The 21173-nt window shown below is 40.7% G+C and overlaps 1 protein-coding gene across 1 annotated transcript; it reads left to right on the plus strand.

Moving 5' to 3' along the window:
- Positions 1–3330: 3330 nt before the first annotated feature.
- LOC138742282 (transforming growth factor beta activator LRRC33-like) lies at positions 3331–19690 on the plus strand. The gene is made up of 3 exons (XM_069896464.1): positions 3331–3557; positions 5623–5747; positions 13347–19690. Exons 2-3 carry the CDS (start codon positions 5637–5639, stop codon positions 15297–15299), a joined length of 2064 nt encoding a protein of 687 aa, XP_069752565.1. The 5' UTR covers positions 3331–3557; positions 5623–5636; the 3' UTR covers positions 15300–19690.
- The last annotated feature ends 1483 nt before the right edge of the window (positions 19691–21173 follow it).

Consider the following 21173-nt stretch of genomic DNA (forward strand, 5'->3'; position numbering starts at 1 on the left):
TGTGAGGTGATTTTACAGAGGTTTACAATAATGTGGTGCATAGATAGGATAGATGGAGTCTATTTCCCAGCGCAGTTAAGTCTATAACTAGACATAGGTTTGCGACGGAAGAAATTTGAAGGAGATCTGAGGTTTTCACAGAGGCTGTGATGTATGGAATGAACTGTCAGAGGAGATGATGAAAGAGGGTACAATTACATTTGAAAGGACTTTGATAGGTATTTAGATAGGAGAGGAATACAGGTCTAATGCAGGGCAAATGGGATAAGGATAGACAGCCATCGTGATCTGCATGGATGAGGTGGCCTGTTCTGGGTTGTTCTGTTCTGTGATATTATGGACAAAAAGGGTTGAGTGTAGGGGTGTTTGATGGGCATGGATTCTGAGCCTGTTTTGGGCTGTATAGCTCTGTTTATAGCAGGGAAAGGTGTAAGGCACGTCAACATTGGCATCACCTCATTCATTGCAATGTTATTCCCATGTTAAACATTCCCCACCAGCACTAACAAACTTAAGGGGAAATGGACTTTGTATAAATGCGGTCAACAGCTCAGTCTGCCCAACTGATGAAGTTCCTTCAATAGGGCAGTGAACCCAGGATTTTGGTGAGTGTGGCAACATTAAGGGCTTTAATGATCAATTCACTTTTTAGAATTTAATTATATTTCACAGTTAACTTTAACATTACTTTTAATTCTGTTCACATTATTTGAGTGGCTCGTTAATGTTTAAAAGAAAATGTGGGTAGTTAAAAGTGATCACCAAGTAAGTGGCAGCAAGAAATAATTCATGTATTTGGATTTTCAGCTGGTATAAAAACAGAAAGGTCTTGGCAACATAATTAATACAGGGCCCTGGGTCTTGCTCCATGAAATAATGCTTATGCAAAGCAGCAAATTGAGATTTAGCTGAGTCCGGAAATTAAGTGCCAAACAGAGAAGTTTTTTTCTGCTGCAGAGTTTTGAGTTCAATAGCATCAATATACTGAGGGTTTAGTTCACGAATTAGTTGATATGAATATAATGAGAAAGATTGGGTGAAGATATTAGCAACAAAATGTAATGCTAATAATTTAGATATTGGGGTTAGGAAGGAGATTATAGAAAGGAGCTGTGACATCATTCTTCAATTTAAATGTTTCAACAGGTGGTTAAAACCAGGTCACATTTCCTCTGGAGAAGTAAAACATCATGGTCACTCAGAGACCCTGGTGTTAGTAACTACAAACACGGCATGGTTAGTGCCATGCTATTACAACGCCAGTGACTTGGGTTCAAATCTGGCGCTATCTGTAAGGAGTTTGTACGTCCTCCGGGTGCTCCGGTTTCCTCCCATGCTCCAAACAAATGGGATTTGTCAGATAATTGGTGTATTTGCGCGGTGTGGGCTGGAAGGGCTTGTTACTGTGCTGTATCATTAAATTTAAAAAAAAATAGATAAAACAGTTAAGGAAGTTGTCAGTGTTATTAGGGTTTACTAAATAGGAGTGGTCCAAACAGAACACTTGAGTGTGAGGATGAGTCACACCTACCGTGGCCAATCAGGGAGGTGTTGGTTGGGGTATTTGGTTGTCATTGGTTGATTAAGGGGCTGAGGTAACAAAGATGATGATGGCTAGGGACCATTTGCCAACTCTGAAAAAGGGCATTGAAAAAGAATACAGGTCAGGAAGCTAATGGAGAGCTCCACCAGCTGGATCTTGGTTGGATGTGATTTGCTAGGGAAGATGAAGACCCACAGCAGATGCCAAAACATCTGGCTGCTTGCACCATGGTAAAAGAATGGTTGCCTCCACTATTGATCATTTGCCTCTTCTTGTATAAAATAATAATAACCGTACCTTGTTTGTACCTGATCTTTTGGGTAATCTGCGACCTAACATTCTTAGTGCTTCACTGAATTAATGTATTAAACAGAAGCATGGTGGGGCACTTCAGAGCTGTGGAAAGCAGGTTTTGTGATATGTGGGAACTCCAGGAGGCAGCAAGAAGACCATGAGGGCCCAATCTATGTTTGCTACCTTCTGCGTTCCTGGGCACTTGAACCAGGTGGCGATGCAACCAGTCAGTATACTTTCCACGGTGCACCCTTAGAAGTTTAATCGCGAATTTGATGACATGCCAAATCTCCTCAGACTTCCTAGAAAGTGGAGGCATTGGTGTGCCTTCATGTTTATTTCAATGTGTAAGCACCAGGAGAGGTCCTCTGATATGTGGACTCCCAGGAACCCAAAGATACTAACCCTCTCCCCCACTGTTGGTCACTGAAGACAAGTGGATAGCCCCTAGTCCTCTCCTTCCTAAAGTCTACAATAAGCTCCTTTGCTTTGGTGACGTTGAGAGCAAGCTTGTTCTGGTACCACCTAACCAGATTCTCTACCTCCATCCTATATTCTGACTCATCATTTCCATTTATTTGGGCCATCCCAAATTTACAGCTTGTGCTGGAGCTGAACCTGGCTACTTTGTCTTGACTGTATAGGGAATATAGGAGGGTGATAAACAAGCAAGGTAGTAAGATTAGAGAGGAAAATGAGGAAGGAAATTGTATTGAGAGGTGTGCAACTCTTTACCTGAAAGGGTAGGAGAGGCAGAAATCCTTCTTCACATTGGAACAGTATTTGGAATGTGCTTTAAGGACCCTGGGGTGCAGGGCTATGGGCCACAGCTTGGAAGGTGGGATTAGGCTGGTTAGATCTTCTTTGATTGGTGCAAGGCTGATATTCCTGAATGGTGTCTTTAGCATATCAATTTCTTTACTTCTCTGCAGCTTGTACTGTGCAAGTGCATCAGCGATCCAGTGACAGGACTTGGGGAATGGAAACCTGTAGTGGACAACTGGCCACTGGAATCCAGTGAAAATAATTCAGCGATGGAGACCTGGCGACTGGGATCCGGTGAATGGAATCCAGTGGTGGAGACCTGGCGACTGGGATCCGGTGAATGAAATCCAGTGGTGGAGACCTGGCGACTGGGATCCAGTGTCCGGAATCTGGCAAATTGAGCCCAGTGGTCCACACCTGGCCACTGGGATCTGCTGGTGGATACTTGACAGCTAAGATACAGTGTCTGGGAACTGGCAGATGGTACCCAGTGGTGGATACCTGGTGACTGGGATCCAGCGTCAGGGAACTGGCGGATGGAACCCAGTGGTGAACACTTGGACACTGGGATGCAGTGACGGGATCTAACAAAGTGTAGTTTGGGGCGCTGGATCCTTGGAGCAACAGTTCACTTTTGACCACAGAAAGCCTCTTCTCTCGCTCTCTCTCTCTCTGTATGCATGTGACTCCGTTTCCGTTTGTACCTTCCGGCACTACAGCTTCAGGGCAGATGGGCGGGACTGGCGAAGCCCAGCGACGCTGCGGCTCAGGCTGGATCTGAGAGGCGCGCATTCGGCGGCAACCCCGCGAGTCCCTGCGCCGGCAACATTTTGTTGACCGATTGCTCCAGGGGCCCTTAAAGGGACCACACAATCACTGCCACAACCTGAAGAGGGCCAGTGGACCCGGCATTAATGGACGGCAGGACCGCGCCTTCCCCCCGTGCAGCTTGAAGGTACGTTTTTAATCCTCAGCGAACAGATGCCAGGGTCTCCCTGCCGTGACAATTCTGCAACCGATCTAGGCATCGCACGGGTGTGTGGAGGGAGGGGAGGGGAGAGCGGGGCAAGGTCCCTTTGCCCTGCTTTGAAAAGAACCCAGGTTCATTTTACTTGTGCCGATGGAAGGTTTCAGAAGCCGGGAGACTTGCTCTGGTGGGAAGGAGGGCAACACTTTGACGGCACCAGGGGCGAGAAGGGCACCCGCCCCGTGGGCTGGCTTCAGGGTCGTTGATCCCAGGGCGGCTGCAGCGACCCCGCATTGAGCCTACGGAGGGAATTGCCTATGGGCACCGTTGCGTGACCATCAGTAAATAGTTATTTATCTTTTATGTTAATTATCACCTGTCTCGTGGCATTTTGTGGTCATGTAGTTAACTTACCGACTTGTGTGGCTGCAGCAAATAGGAATTTCAGTGAGTCTACGTTGCAAACTCGCATACAAATGTGGATGAGAGTCTAGGTACCTGGACAAAGCGACCTGTGCAGGATTCCAAAGGATCTCCTGAGGACAGTTGCCAGTAGAAGGCTCCCTGCGGGTTTTGGAATGTGCCAGGAATGCGCAGGGTCAAACTGGGGGAGCTGAGGGTAACAGCGCATTTGATACCGCCTGTTTTCGTGTGGCTGTGCCCGTTTCTGACCACTGTCATTTGTGCCCAGTGCAATTCGGAGGCAGGGGAATGGAAGGGGTGGAATTGATGGGAATGCAAAGGGGAAAGATGGGATTAGTGGGCATGAGCCAAACAGCCCGCTTCTGAGCCGAAGTGTCTTCACCCAGACTTCCCTCCCTCCCCAGGAGGCCAACAAAGGCTCCGAGATGAGTGGACATTTGGATGATGGTTGATGCAGGATGGTGGAGCTGAGGTCAATGACCAGTCATGCTCTCCACTGATTTGTGGAGGGGGGCGAGGGGCTTTCGAAAGGTCTTCACTGGCAACTCTCCTTAGTGGATCCTTTGGGATTCTGCTCAGCTCACTTTGTCATGGAATATTGTCCAGCCTCTTTTCACACATCGTCTCCCATCCAAACCCTCACTCACTCCACCAGCCCCCTAAACTTGGACCCTAAGAGACAGCGGGTTATTGGAGGATCCCAGTGCAATAGGCAGGACTGGTGCTGTGGCCTGATTTGCATTAGCTCCTGCTCTTTATGCACAGTTGGCTAATACTGCAGGGTGTGGAGCGAAGGATGGGGAAAACATCACTCATGTCCAATTAGCTGGAGATAATGCAACCTTGACAAAATCCCAGGTTCAAGATCCATTTCACACACTCTAATAATGCAAATTCTCTTTCCAACCAATACATTCAAATGACATCCACATGGCAAAGCCCCAGCATTATTTCTGTGCAATCATTCCCTTTTATCATCTCCTTCATGGTATGTTGATATTAGTGTCATGAGAGGTCTTTGTATTGTGGTTGTCGTGGTGCAGTCAGTATCGCGATGTGGTAAATTCAGGCTAGTATTTGCTTGTTTGTCCCATTTCGCCAGCTCTGCCACAAGCTAAAGAGGCAATGATATTAACATTGATGACATCATGTAGCCAATATTATTGACCATCAGTCAGTGTACAATACACCCAGGTGAACGAGACATCTCTTATGGTGGAAAACGTATGGGAATCTTAGATCCAAAAACATGCTGGATTAGTCATATTATGTGTCAAATCAATCACATAATGCATCACAAAGTATTATTTTCTCAAGAGACAGACAGATCTTTGGATTAATACTCATCTCATTTGACTCACTTTGATAGCGCAGTACTGAAATCTCCCTCTGTGTTCCTCTGCAACTGCAGATCTCCCTCAGTGCTGTCCCAATCACCATGCCGTTTTGGACAATATGGCTCTTCCTCAGCAGTGTCGGGCTCCCTCTGTGACCTTCCAGTGATAATGTAATGTTCCCATTCAGTTCCAATGGTAGTGCAGTCCAAATGGAGTATTGATTTACGATTTGATGAGAGCAGGTGATGGTTTGGCCAGCACTTCACTGTGTACAACCTCTTTTCTCTTGTTAGGTGGAACCACAAGGATGGAGTTTACAGGCTTGTCCCTTTCCTTCATTCTCTCAGCACTGATGCTTCTCAACAAAAGAAGCAATGTGGAGGCCAATTTGGTGAGATTACCGGAGAGTTGCAGAATGGTAGGTGAAGTTCTTATGGAGTTCAAACGTCGCCTTTGTCATGGAGGTTTTGGATTGGTATCTTTAGATTAACCCTACATTTTTGTATCCCTGAGGTGAAAGTCCAATGGACAAGAAGCAAGTCATAAGTCAGATATATGAGCAGCATAATGCCCAGTCTCAACATAAATTTTGGTTAACGTGTTACTTCCTGCTGAGTTCAGCAGAACATGTAATGGATCTCAATATCCCCGAAAAGAGAGCAAAGCAGTCAGAGCTAGGTCTGCATTGTTCTAGAAAGTATGTAAATATGTAATCCATTTGGATCTGTGATTGAGTCAGATTGAAAAGGCTTCGAGAGATCAGTACCTGATAGGTAAATGGTGCAGTGACTATAATTCCAAAAGTTCTCCCTTCCTGCAATCTTGATATCTTGAAAGGGACTGTTAAAATTCAAGTTGCCTCCAAATTTTAATATATCATTTCGGCAGTCCTTTTGGCTTGAAAGAAATCATAAACTTTGCCAAAATGTGCAGTTGGGAAGACTAAATTTCTCTATAATGGGCAAATTGACTGTTATCAGTTAAGGGGAGGAATAAGTAAAATGATCTTTTAAAAACAAAAAGGCAAATGCTGGAAATCTGAAAAGAAATAACCAATTCTGGAAAAAACTCAGCAGGTCAGACAGAGAGGGAAACAGTTAGCTTTTCTGATTCTGATCAAAGATCATTGAAATGTTACTCTAGTTCTCTCTCCGTAGCTGCTTTCTGATCTGCTGTTTCTAGTCTTTTGGATTTCCAGCTTCGGCAGTTTTCCACTTTTTGGTCATTGTACCTTGCTCCAGTCTTCTCTGTTTTTACTGAAGTTATGAGAACACCTTACTGTGGAAGGTGGTGAGCATTGAACTATATATGAAAATGTGTGAAAACAGTGCTTTGGAGATGTGATTGGAACCTGCCAGCTCCTGGGTTAGTCGAATACTCAGAGAGCAGAATGCTGTGCCTGTCTTTTGATCTCTTGCATCTTGTTCGATCACTACTGCACTAAAACCCACAGAACATCCTGTTTCGACACACCCAACCATCCTCCAACCTCCTTGTGGTTTTCTTTAAAATTATCTTGCACTACACTCCTAGAGCTGGAAACACTGAAGTAAATGGTCATTATTAGCTCTTATTGGCAACAGTGGGCTGTCTCCTTGTTTTATTCTTGTGAATGTTTTGCAGCCGTTATGGCATAGGCTTTAAACTTTGGTTCTTTAGAAAGCAAAATGGGATTGTCATTTTTTAAATCTAAATTTTCTTGAAGTTCAGCTTTGGAGAGCTGAGTCCTGGGTATACCTTCATAATCAGTGGGGAAAATGGGTTTGACCTCAGAACCAACATACACTGGATGGGCAGAAAGGCTTCTTTTTCTAACATGAGAAATTCAGGGCAAAGTGAGGTGACATCAGGACCTATGTATTTGAATCCCTTTAGTCATTGTATATCTCACACCTGTTTTCAGAAGAAATGGCCTGCCCATGGGGGTTTTAATATATTAATGGTGGGGCATTTGTAATAACACAAAGTTGACCTATTGGCATTTCCTAATTTTATTAAAAAGGCATGGACTAAATCCAGATGTTTCCATGCCTCCTCTCCAAATATAAACCATGTCACTATTGGCAAAAGACAAGCTCCTTTATTTGAAGTTCACGCTGTCATCTGTGTGTTTTAAAAGATAGAATATATACAGTATGGGGCCCCTATGCCCATGATGTGCAGACCTGTACAAATCTACTCCAGCATCAATCTAACCCTTCCCAAACTAACATTCATAACCCTCTATTTTTCTTACATCCATGTGTCTATTTAAGAGTCTTTTAAATGTCCCAATTGTACCAGCCTTCTCCACCATCCCCTGCAATGCATTCCAGGCGCCCATCACTGTCTGAGTAAAAAACATATCTTTGACATTTCCCCTAAACTTTAAGGTGAGTAGGGAAAGTTTAGATGTCCTCTGGTATTGGCCATTGCTACTTCTGGGAGAAAAAAAAGGTGCTGGTTGTCCACCCTTTCTATTGCCCTTCATAATCTTGTATACCTCTGTCAAGTTGCCTCTCATCCTCTGTCGCTCCAAAGAGAAAATTCCTAGCTTGGTTAACCTTTCATCGTTTGACATTCTTTAAAATGATGCCAGGCAGCTCAGAGGAAATTAGAATAAAAGGTGAATATTGTTAATTGCACATGCACCTGTGTGAGGTTGTGGAGAACCACCATTAAGAAATGGCAAGGATAAAGGACACTGTTAGCAGTTATATACAGACTTCCGAATAGCAACCAGGATGTGGACAACAAATTATAATAACAAATAGAAAAGGTGTGATAGAAGGGCAATGTTATGGAAGTTATGGGGGATTTTAATGAGCAAGGAGTTTGGGAAAACCAGGTTGGGACTGGATCTCAAGAGAGATAATTTGTAGAATTTCTATGAGATGGTACTTTAGTGCAGCTTTGTTGATGAGCCTACTTGGGGAGCAGCTGTACTGGACTGGGTATTGTGTAATGCACCAGAGATGATTAGAGAGCTTAGTTTAAGGAAATGTTAGGGAGCAGTGATCACAATATGATTGAGTTCAATTTGAGTTTTAACAAACTAAAGTCAGATGTATTGGTATTTCAGTGGAGTAAAATGAATTACAGTGGCATGAGAGAGGAACTGGCTAAAGTAGATTGGCAGTGGGCCTCAGTAGGGAGGATGGCAGTTTCTGTGAGAAATTAGGAAGGTGCAGGATAAATTCGTACCAAAAAGGAGGAAATAGTCAAAGCAAACATAAAAGCAAAAGAGAAGGCATACAGGAAAATAAAAAAAAATACTGGAAAGATAGAGGATTGGGAAATTTTAAAAAAACTTGCAGAAGGCAACATGAAAAAAAGCACAAGGAGGGAAAAGGTCATGCATGAATGTCTTCTCTTTGGCTTGGCTTCGCGGATGAAGATTTATGGAGGGGGTAAATGTCCATGTCAGCTGCAGGCTCGTTTGTGGCTGACAAGTCCGATGCGGGTCAGGCAGACACGGTTGCAGCGGTTGCAGGGGAAAATTGGTTGGTTGGGATTGGGTGTTGGGTTTTTCCTCCTTTGCCTTTTGTCAGTGAGGTGGGCTCTGCGGTCTTCTTCAAAGGAGGTTGCTGCCCGCCGAACTGTGAGGCGCCAAGATGCACGGTTTGAGGTGATATCAGCCCACTGGCGGTGGTCACCAAGAGATTTCTTTAGGCAGTCCTTGTACCTTTTCTTTGGTGCACCTCTGTCACGGTGGCCAGTGGAGAGCTCGCCATATAACACAATCTTGGGAAGGCGATGGTCCTCCATTCTGGAGACGTGACCCACCCAGCGCAGCTGGATCTTCAGCAGTGTGGACTCGATGCTGTCGACCTCTGCCATCTCGAGTACTTCGACGTTAGGGATGAAGTCGCTCCAATGAATGTTGAGGATGGAGCGGAGACAACGCTGGTGGAAGCGTTCTAGGAGCCGTAGGTGATGCCGGTAGAGGACCCATGATTCGGAGCCGAACAGGAGTGTGGGTATGACAACGGCTCTGTATACGCTTATCTTTGTGAGGTTTTTCAGTTGGTTGTTTTTCCAGACTCTTTTGTGTAGTCTTCCAAAGGCGCTATTTGCCTTGGCGAATAATATCAAAGATGATACAAAAAGCTTCAAGTATGTAAAGAGTTTAAAAAAAAGAGAGAATAGATATAGGACCATTAGAAAATGGTGCTCGAGAAATAATAATGGAATAATGGGAGACAAGGAGATGGCAGAGGAACTAAATGAATATTTTGGATCAGTCTTTACTGTGGAACATACTAGCAGGGAATTGATGTCTGAGGGTATCAGGAAAGGGATGTGAATGCAGTTACTATTTCAAGGGAAAAGGTGTACAGAAAGCTGAATGGCCTAAGGGTAGATAAGTTTCCTGGAGCAGATAGATTACACCCTCGGGTTCTGAAAGAAGTAGAGATTGTTGAGGGATTGGTAATGATCTTTCAGGAATCGATAGATTCTGGCATGGTCACCCCATTATTCAAGAAGGGAGGGAGGCAGCAGAAAGGAAATTTATAGACTGATTAGCCTTATGGCAGTGGTTGGGAAGATGTTGGAGTCGATTATCGAGGGTGAGGTTACGGAGTACTTGGAGGCACATGACAAGATAGTCCAAAGCCAGCATGGTTTCTTTAAAGGAAAATCTTGGTCAACAAACCTAGTGACAAGCAGGCTGGATGAAGGAGGGGCAGTGGATGTTGTGTTTTTGGATTTTCAGAAGTCCTTTGACAGGTGCCACACATGTGGAATTGCAGGAATCATACCAGCATGGGTAGAGCATTGGATGATTGGCAGGAAGCAGAGAGTCAAAATACAGGAATCCTATTCTGGTTGGCTGCCGGTTGCTAATGGTTTTCCACAGGGGTAGGTGTTAGGGCCACTTCTTTTTATGTTGTATATCATTGATTTAGATGATGGAATGAATGGCTTTGTAGCCAAATTTGCAGATGATAAGAAGGTAGGTGGTGTTTAGGAAATTGGGAGGCTGCAGAAGGATGGACAAATTAGGAGAATAGGCAAAAAAGTGGCAAATGAAATACAATGTTGGAAAGTGTACAGTCAAACATATTGGAATAAGAAATAAATGGGCAGACTATTTTCTAAATTGAGGGGGGGAGAAGAATTTAAAATTCTCAGATGCATAAGGACCTGGAAGTCCTTGTGCAGGAGAGCCTGAAGGTAAACTTGCAGGTTGAGACGGTGGTGAAGAGGGCAAATGCAATGCTGGCCTTCAATTCAAGAGGAATAGAATATAAGAGCAGGAATGTGATGGTGTGGCTTTATAAGGCACTGGTGAGACCTCACTTGGAGTATTGTGAGCAGTTTTGGACTCTTCATTTATGCTGACGTTAGAGAGGGTTCAGAGGAGGCTCACAACGATGTGTCTGGGAATGAAAGAATCATATGAGGAACATTTGACAGCTCTTGGGCTGTACTCAATGGAATTTAGGAGAATGAGGGGAATCACATTGAAACATTTTGAATGTTGAAAGCCATTGACAGAGTAGATGTAGAAAGGTGGTTTTCCATGGTGGGAGAGTTTAGGGCAAGAGGGCACAACTTCAGGATTGAAGGGCATCCACAGAACAGAGATGTGGAGGAATTTGTTTTTGCTAGAGGGTGGTGATTTTGTGGAATTTGTTGCCACAGGGAGTTGTAGAGGTCAAGTAATTTGGTGTATTTAAGGCAAAGATTGATCAATTCTTGATTTGCCAGGGCATCAAAGGTTATGGGGTGAAGGCTGTGCAGTGGGGCTGAGTGGGAAAATAGAAGCTCATAATTGAAAGGCAGGGCAGACTCGATGGGTTGAACAGCCTATTTCTGTTCCTATGTCTTGTGGCCTTAATAAGTCTGAGCCCACAGGTCACCACAATCTAAGCCCCCTGGAGTTCCAGATGCCACTCTCATTGCTGATGTTCATTGGAGCAGGCAGAGTGGGGGGGGGGGGGGAACTGTTGGGAGGGTGGGGCAAAAATTTGAGCTTGTTGCCCTTTCATCGGTGCTGATGGGATCTGTCCCTCAAATCACTCAGGCTTCACTGAGGGATGTTGAATCCAGTTGCCTGGATGACCTTTGGGGATGTGTGTGTGTGTGTGTGGGGGTGGGGGGAATAGATGGAGTATTCTACCCATTGGCATCTGAACCAAAGAGAAAAGCAAGTTGATTTTCCTTAGAGCAGAGGAGGGATCTGCATGAGGTATATAACTTTATGAGCTGCATTAATAGAGTGGATAGGAATTTTTCCCTATAACCTCGATTTTAAAAAAAAAAATAATAATTTAAGGATGTAGTCTTAGAGTAAGGGGAAAACGAGGTTTATAGCGATCTGAGGGAAAGAAAAATCCACCCAGAGAGTTTTTGGCATTTGGTCTACAGTTCCTACTTGGGTCGTGGAGGTAGGTAGTCTCACAAATGTTTAATTGCCAAGACACAGAAGGCTATGAATCTAGCATAGGATTTGTATAGATGGATGCTTGAAGGTCAGCATGGATATGTTGGGGTGAAGGGCTCTTTTTCTGTGCTGTATAATGCTATGAGTCTAATAATGCTTGTACAAGTACCAGATTGCAAGAAGATGTCACAAGGTCAATGGATTTAAAATCGAGATGATTTTTTTTAACCAAATGAGTCATTATGATCTAAAAAGTGCTGCTGAAATGGAATGGATATAGAACATATAGGCCCAAATAGTACGTCACAGTACAGGCCCTTCAGCCCTTGTTGTTGTGCCAGCCTATATATTCCTTCCAAAACAAAGCTAAACCCTTTCTATCTCATAAGCCTTTATTTTTCTTTCATTCATATGCCTGTCTAAGATTCTCTTAGATACTGCTAATGTTGCAGCCTGCACCACCACCCCTGACAAGGCATTTTAAGTATCCACAAGCCTTGTCCAATTTGAGACTCTGGTTGTTATTCTCACACCATTTCACGAGATTTTCCACCTCTTCTCTGTGGTATGACTTGTTGCTGATAAAGCCAACAATTATTGAGTCTTCTGCAAACTCGATGACCGATGCTGGATCTGGTGATGCAGTCATGGGTCAGTAGCGTGAACAGGGGTGCACTGAGCACGCAGCCCTGAGCGTGATAGTGCTGGACATTCTTTTGCCAACCCAGACAGACTGTGGTCTTTCTGCTCCCTCCCCCTGTCTTAAATATACCCAATGATTTAGCCTCCACAGCTAGCTGCAGCAATGAATTCCACAGAAAGGTTTAAGTAATTGTCAACAGAAGAGCAAGCTCTTCACATAGAAGACCGCTGAGCTCTGAACCACAAGGCGTAGAGTTCCATTCCACAGGATTCCAGAACATTGTATATACTTTCTTCATTTGTCATTGGCATGTATTGCCTTGGACTGGGCCATTAGTTAGGCTTTTCTAGTTAAGAGTCAATCCGTAGAATCATTTAAAAAAAAAGCACAGAAATGGGTCATTCAGCCCGTCTCGTCTTTGGAGAATGTGATGTCTGTCTATGCTAAGCCCATTTGGCTACATTAGTTCTGTATCCCTCTGTCTTTACTTTTCAAGTTCCTGTTCGACAACTTTTAAATTTTGTGATTGAAATTTTATCTCTGCTACTGTGTACTTACTATCTTTAGTGTGAAAAACCTATCCCAGAGATCTCCTTTAAGTTTCCACACCCACTGTTTGGCTCTTAACTCTCCTGGCCCCTGCCCAAGGGAAAAGAGTTCTGCATATCTATGGCCCTCTCCAGCCCCCATTCCAGGAAGCAACCTGCTGAGACTCTTCTGCACTCCCCATTGCTAATACATTTATCCTGAAGTCTGATGACCTAAACTGTACATAATACTTTAATGTGGTATAACCTGGCAATCCAGTAACATAACCAGCAGGCCACTGAACCCCAAAGCTTGTGTCTTAAAAGGAAAATGTACAACAGATTGGAGAGGGGGCTAGAATATGGGATTAAATGGACAGATCTCTTGGGGTATAATGGACAGAATGGCTCTCTCTGCATTGTATCATGGCAGGTTTCAGTGGTAACCTGAGTTTTGATTCACCATTTGTGTTGTAGGCTGGAACGGTGGCATCCTGCCAAGGAAAGAGATTGGACCATGTGCCAGTGAATCTGCCCATGAGAATAGAAAATCTCCTTCTCAATGAAAACATCATCAGAGCAATTAAAAATGAATCACTTTCTGTGTACAAGCGTCTGCACACACTGAACCTGAGTGGGAATCAGATTGAGGTCATTGAGTCTGGTGCCTTTGATTGTAACACAAATCTGGAAGATTTAAATCTAAAGAACAACCGTATTGATTTGACTTATTCAGAGACTTATCTGGCACTAAGAACTCTCCCAGGCCTAAGAAGGTTGGACTTATCTGAGAACAGACTAAGTGAAGATGCGACAAGTTATCTTGTGCAAAATTTGACCACTCTAGAATATCTATCCTTGTCCAGAAATTTCATCATGCGATTGGAACCAAGCACTCTTGGAGGTCTTGTCCATCTCAGAGAACTGATCTTGGAGTACAATTATATCTATGAAATTGAAAGTGGGACATTTGAAGGTTTAAGAAGATTAACCAGGTTGAACCTTGCCCATAATCACATTCCCTGCATTGTGGATTTCAGTTTGTACCAAGTAAAAACATTAAACATCAGTCACAATGTTGTTGAACTGTTTTTAGCCAGGGAAAATGAGATTGAATATCAGTTGGAAACTCTGGACCTGACCTATAATAAACTGCTGTTCTTCCCACTCTTACCCAAACGCAACAAACTTCAGTTGTTGCTGCTTGCTGACAATGAGATGAGTTTTTATGGTGACCTGATCAATGACTCTTCCACAGAGGTCCAGTTCATCCAAATTGTTGGAAATGTGACCAATATTACCACTGTGAAACTTTGGGATGAGGTGACTTCCATTAGCTTGCCAGAGTTGAAAGTTCTGGATATGAGCAGGAACTTGTTCCGATACCTTCCTGAGAGATTCCTGAGAGGAATGACAACATTATCCGCTCTGCAGCTCAGCCAGAACTGCTTGAAGACATTCTATCTAATGGAGGATGACCCCCTTTCCTTTCAGGTGATGGATCTTAGCCAGAACCAATTATTGAGTCTAAATTTCAGTGTTAACAGGATGGAAAAACTGAATTACTTTAATATCAGCTTCAACAAATTGGAATCAGTGCCTTCTGATCTCTTTACTAAGATGCCGCAGATTGTAACAGTAGATCTCAGCTACAATAATGTCTCCATTTGTGCCTATCCTTCAGAATACAAGGAAAGGACTTTAAATGGAAGTTGTGTTAGGCTGGCAAATATTAAGACATTGAAACACCTCTCTCTTGCCAGTTGTGCACTTGTGACTGTACCAGCCAAAGCATTTGTTGGCTCACCATTAACACATCTAGATTTATCATCCAACTTTGGAATCAGGTTGAAGGCAAGTACTTTTCAGGATGTGTCTAAATCACTGCAATTCTTATTTCTCAGGAACAATGGATTAACTTCCAGCCAGTTAGATATTGGCCTACAGGTGCCTTTCAGACATTTAAGCAGCTTGGACTTGTATGGAAATGTTTTATCGTGTCTTCATCCCACATTGAAAACCTTTCCCCTTAAGTGGTTGGATTTGCGCAAGAACCAATTGTCCACTCTTCAACAAGATGTACTGCAGAGTCTTTTACACAATCTTCAGACCATATTCCTGAGTGGTAATGCCTTTGACTGTTGCCAGCTGAATTGGTGGTCCCCTTTGATCAATGCCAAGTCATTAATTATTCCCGATAGATCCAAAATCACTTGCAATGGCTCTATCAGACTGGACAACATAAACCGAGTTTCTGATTTCACCAAATTTCACTGCAGAGCTGACAATATTGTTTTAAAATATTTTCTGCTATTGCTGCCAACTTTTATGTTCATTCTAACTGTCAGTATGATAGTCTTTCTCTCTTTAAATTCCAAGTTGCTGCCTAAGTATGTGAAAGCCAAATGCAAAATAGGAGTTGAGTATTAGCCATGATCTTCTTGGATCACGCCAGTGCTTGTTGAGAAATTGTTGGTGTTCCCCATTTCTCGAATCACACTGGTGCCTGGCGTGGCACCTACCTCAAAGGGTCATACAGCATGGGGCGTATGAACAGCACTAATAAGAGAGCCAGCTGCTTGCTATCTGTCTAGCAGCTGAGACTTCTGAGCACACCCACACACTACTGATCAAAGCTGGGTGTATGTTGTGAACTTGCACTAAAGCTTTGCATATTTATAATAATTAATAAGATATATTACTCTACTGTACAGAATAAGTAAATGTGAAAACAGGATTATGAACAGAATATTTTTATAAAATAAAAGTGAAACTTAAAAGTAGATGCATTGAACTCTGAGTGGTGTTTTATAATTGGAGTTCTTCAGTCAGAAAGTTGGAGTGTGTGCAACTGGCTCTTCAGCCCACCATGTCCATACTGATTGTTACTAATCCCACTTACCTGCAGCCTTCTGTGCCTTTGGAATTCAAATACTTGTCTAATTTCCTCTTAAATGGTGTGAGGGAAACCTGCCTCCATCACCGCCCCAGTCAGAAGAATCCAAATTCTCACCAATGTATGAAAAAAAAACACTCAGATCTTCTCTAAATCTTCTAGGCCCCACATTAAACCCAATTTATGTACTCTAGTCTCAGATAACCCATTGCCATGGGGGTCTTTCCTAGAACAGCTAGTGAATGGAACACTTGGGGCCATTATTGATCTTACTTGGTTGAATCAACTGAAAGGGTTGGGGAACATGACCCAAGGGTCTAAATCCAGCACCCTTTTGAGCTACCAAACAAGGTTCCTTCTTCCATATTCTAGGAAAGGCACCATGGTTTATGACATTGGAACAGGAGGACTTGTAGCTTTGGAAGATATATCCTGTGCCTCCTTGAGTGTGAATCAGCAACCAATTTATGCTCTAGGTTCTTGTTCTATCAACTGAGGCTAAACAGGTTGGAATTTCCCAAAATGAAGGGTGACCTAATTGAGATACAGAATATTCTTTTCTAAAATATTTTATTTAAAAATTTCCATTCATGTAATGAATAAACTTTTATTTAAACAAATTGATTAAATTTAAAATTGCAATGATTAAACGCTGGTTTTACTCCACCCTTACTCTCCCCTTCCTCCCACCTTATACCCACCTCCCAGTCTATAACTATACAAAAAGAAAAAGATAAATGTAATATATAGTTGTATGAAATATAGAAAAGAGAGAAAAAGAGTTTCCTGGATTGCACGAAGGGTCGGTTCGCACACTGGGATCCTGCAGTATTTGTACAACCATTTTAGGGAAGAAGATTAACACAGGTCTTAAGAGGCTGGAAGTACACTTTTATATATTTACCCCTAGGCTTTGCATATACGGGCTCCAAATTTGTAAAGAGGCAGCGTATTTATTTCTTAAATTGTGTGATTTTATCCAAAGGAATACAACTTTGAATTTCTACATTCCATCTCTCCATACCTAAATATGAATCAAATTTTCTAGTCATAGCAATGCACCTCCTTACTACCACAAATGCTATTTTAAAAAATTACACTTGATAAAATAATAATTTTAATTTAGGTCTTGTTCCTTCTGTATTTCCCAATAAAAATAGGTTTCTACATTATGGAAATATGGTACGATTAATTTGTTCTAAAAATTTCCTAAGTCCACCCAAATAGACTTACTTTAGAACATGACCAAGTAGAATGTAAAAAGGTTCCCTATCTCTTCACCACATCTAAAATGCTTACCTGATAAATCTAATTACATTTCATTCAATTTTTGCAGTGTTAAATATAATTGATCCAGATAATTATATTGAACTAATCTAGACCTTACATTTATAATGTTTGTCATACATCAATTGCATTATTTAGCAGGAGAGGATGGATTCCCAATAGAATTCTATAAAACATTTAAAGATTTATTAATTCCTCCCCTCCTGGAAGTAATCAACCAGATTGATAAAACACAAAGCTTACCAGATTCATGCAAAACAGCAATAATTACAGTAATACCAAAGACAGGGAAAGATCCACTCGCACCAATATCTTTACTTAACACAGATTATAAGATAATAGCTAAACTATTAGCAGACAGATTAGCCGACTATGTACCAAAAATAGTAAATCTAGACCAAACTGGATTTATTAAAAAAAGACGAACAACAGGCAATATTTGTAAATTTATTAACTTAATTCATGCAGTAGAAGGAAATAAAGCTCCAACAGTAGCAGTTGCTTTAGACGCAGAGAAGGCCTTTGACAGAGTAGAATGGATTTATTTATTCAAAGTACTACAAAAATTCAGCTTACCAGAGAAATATATTAATTGGATTAAAGCATTATATAAGGGGCCATTGGCGAAAGTGACAGTAAATGGATGTATATCAAAACAATTTAACTTAAGCAGATCAACAAGGCAGGGATGCCCACTATCGCCCTTATTGTTCGCGTTAGCCATAGAACCACTAGCAGATCTGATAAGAACAGAAAAATAAAATAAAAGGGATAAAAATAAAAGACAAGGAATATAAAATCAGTTTATTTGCAGATGACATTATAGTATACTTAACAGAACCAGAAATATCAATAAAAGAATTACATAAGAAATTGAAGGAATATGGAGAAGTGTCGGGATACAAGATTAACGCAAATAAAAGTGAAGCAATGCCAATGAATAATGTGGATTTCTCAAAATTTAAGAAAGAATCACCATTCAGATGGCAAACGCAAGCAATGCGATACTTAGGTATACAAATAAATAAAAACCTCGGCCATCTATATAAACTCAATTATTATCCACTAATGAAAAAATTACAGGAAGACTTAGAGCATTGGAAAGACTTACCACTAACACTAATAGGAAGGATAAACTGTATTAAAATTAACATTTTCCCAAGGATACAATACCTATTTCAGGCATTGCCAATACACTTGACAGAGAAATTCTTCAAGGAGTTAAAGAAAATAATAAGGAAATTTTTATGGAAAGGGGGGAAACCGAGGATAGCAGTAGATAAATTAACAGAATGGTATAAACAAAGAAGCTTACAACTGCCAAACTTTAAAAATTATTATAGAGCCGCACAATTAAGATACCTATCAGATTTTTATCAAACAAGGGAAAAGCCAGATTGGACTAGATTAGAACTAGATAAAATAGGGGAGAAGATACCTCAACATATATTATATAAATGGGATGAAAAATTGGTACAACGTAGGAATTCTCCAGTATTACATCATCCGCTCAATATTTGGAAGAAGATTCATGTAGAAAGGAATAAAACAAATGACCAACTACCAAAACTAATACTGATGCAAAATCAGCTAAGCCCTTTTACAATAGATAACCTTTCCTTTAGAGAATGGGAGAAAAAAGGGATCAAAAGAATAGAAAATTGCTTTTCGGGAAATAAATTATTATCCTTTGAACAAATGAAGGATAAATATAATATAACTCATGATACAGTGTTGGCATACTACCAACTGAAATCCTACTTGAAGGACAAATTGGGAAGCAGTCTGAGGTTACCAGAGGGAAGTAATTTTGAATATGTGATTACAGACACAATGATAATCAAAAAATTTGTAACAAACATGTATATTAAACTACAAGGAGAATGAGGAAACAAATGGTAAAACTAAACAAAAATGGGAACAAGGTCTAAACATAAAGATAAAGAAGGAAACATGGGAGAAGTTATGCTCAGGAACTATGAGAAATACAATAAATACGAGGTTACGTATGATACAATATAACTGGATACACAGGCTATATATTACACCTCAAAAGTTAAATAAATGGGACCCAACAGTATCTGACAGATGTTTTCACTGTAAAAAGGAAATGGGATCAACAATTCATGCAATATGGACATGTGAGAAAGTGAAAAAATTTTGGGAAGATCTAAACCAGATATTAAATAAAATCACAAAAAGCAATATACCAAAAAAACCCAGAGATCTTCCTCCTAAGTAACATAAAAAACAAATAATTTGGACTTGATTTGGATGGTGCACAAAAAAGATTTGTTATGATAGCCCTAGCTGTAGCAAAAAAATGTATTATGTCAGCCTGGAAATTAGAAGATAACTTGAGAATACAACAATGGTATATAGAAATGAATAAATGTATTCCATTAGAAAAAATAACATATAATTTAAGAAATAATATTACAATATTTGAACAAATATGGGAGCCATACATGAAACATAATAGAGAAAACCTACCGGGGACATCTACCACCTAAAATGACAGAAGGAGAAGAGAATGAAAAGAACTGACTCAGTGGAATTTCTTGTTTGTTTTTATTGAGTGACAACATTGTTTGACGGGTTTAATGTATCCTATTTTCTGAACTTTAAATGAATGGGAGGGGAGGTAGGGAGGGAGGGAGGGGAGGAGGGGGGGGGGAGAGAAAACGACACTGTATATGTTCAAGAGGGAAAATGTATATATCTTGATCAATGTGGTCTATAGTGTGAAAAATAAAAAAAAATAAAAAAAAATTGCATTATTTAGGTCTGCCTCCTATTTCTGTCCATATTCGTGAACTCCCTGTTTAATAGTGCCTGCTTGTAATAAAAGGCACATTACTGAGATAAATTTCTTAGTATTATCTCTCCTGATAAGAATTTCCAACTCACTACAAGCCAGTAAAAACATTGTTGGACCTAACTTTTCCCACAGATATCTTCTCAGTTGAAGATTGCAAAAAAGTGTATTCTGGATTATTCCATATTTATTCCTTAATTGTTGAAATGCCATCAATTGATCTTGTTCTTAACAATTTCTATATTTTTAATGCCTTTATGAGACCAAATATTTAAAAATTGATTTTCTTTAGTAAAAGGTATAAGATTATTTTGAATCAGGGGTGTCTTAGCTGATATACTTCCTTTTGTTCCAATTTCATTATTTATCTTATTAGAAATAGTAATCAAATGTTTCAACAATGGTGCTTCTTTCACACCTATTATTAACTTTGAATCCAATTTGAATATAAATTCCTCTGCTATTTTCTCTCCTATTCTATCCAGCACTATTTTGACCCATGACAGTTTTCCTGATCCCTCGGAATAAAAAGTTAGAAATTTTATTTGACCCTCTTGATAATAATTCTTAAAGATAGGAAGCTACAAACCTCCCAATTCATAGTTCCACTTTAAACTTTCTATCAAAACTCTTGACATTTTACCTTTCCAAAGAAATTTCCTTATGTTTATTTAATTTTGAAAAAAAAACTTTTGTGGTAATAATATTGGTAAGGTTTGAAAAAAGATAACTATTCATGGAAAAATATAAATCTTAATGCAATTAACCCTTCATATTAACGTTATTGGCAAGGTTGTCCATTAAAAAAAAAATCCTCTTCAACTTTTTAAAGTAATTCAGTTGTTGAAATTATTGACTATCCAGATCCCTAAATGTTTTAATTGCCTCTTTTGGCCATTTAAATTGAGTATTTCTTCGACAAAGGATATAATCTCCTTGTGTCAGGGGCATATTTTCACTTTCATTCCAATTTATTTTATGAACTGAAATCTTACCATATTCTTCCAGATTTAGATGTAATTTCCATAAAGAAGTCTCCAGTTCTGTCAGATATATTAAAAAGTAATCTGCAAATAAACTAATTTTATATTCTTCCTGATTGACCTTGAACCCCTTAATTTCTAAATCAGTCTTAATCACCTCTGCTAGTGGCCCTATTGCTAAAACAGACAGCTAGGGATAAGGGACAGCCTTGTCTGCCAGATCTTGCCAATTGAAATGGAGCAGACGTTTGTCCATTAGTTACTATTTTTGCTTTAGGGTTATTACGTAGTGCCTTGATCCAGTTTATAAAAGTTTGACC

Source organism: Narcine bancroftii, chromosome 9, assembly GCF_036971445.1.
Source record: "Narcine bancroftii isolate sNarBan1 chromosome 9, sNarBan1.hap1, whole genome shotgun sequence".
In the NCBI taxonomy this organism is placed as follows: Eukaryota; Metazoa; Chordata; class Chondrichthyes; order Torpediniformes; family Narcinidae; genus Narcine; species Narcine bancroftii.

What these genes read in the sequence shown, in the direction of transcription:
- LOC138742282 (XM_069896464.1), top strand. Translation starts at nt 5,637, where the DNA reads ATGGAGTTTACAGGCTTGTCCCTTTCCTTCATTCTCTCAGCACTGATG. An exon ending in TACCGGAGAGTTGCAGAATG is followed by an intron (nt 5,748 to 13,346) that starts GTAGGTGAAGTT and finishes TTTGTGTTGTAG; the next exon opens with GCTGGAACGGTGGCATCCTG.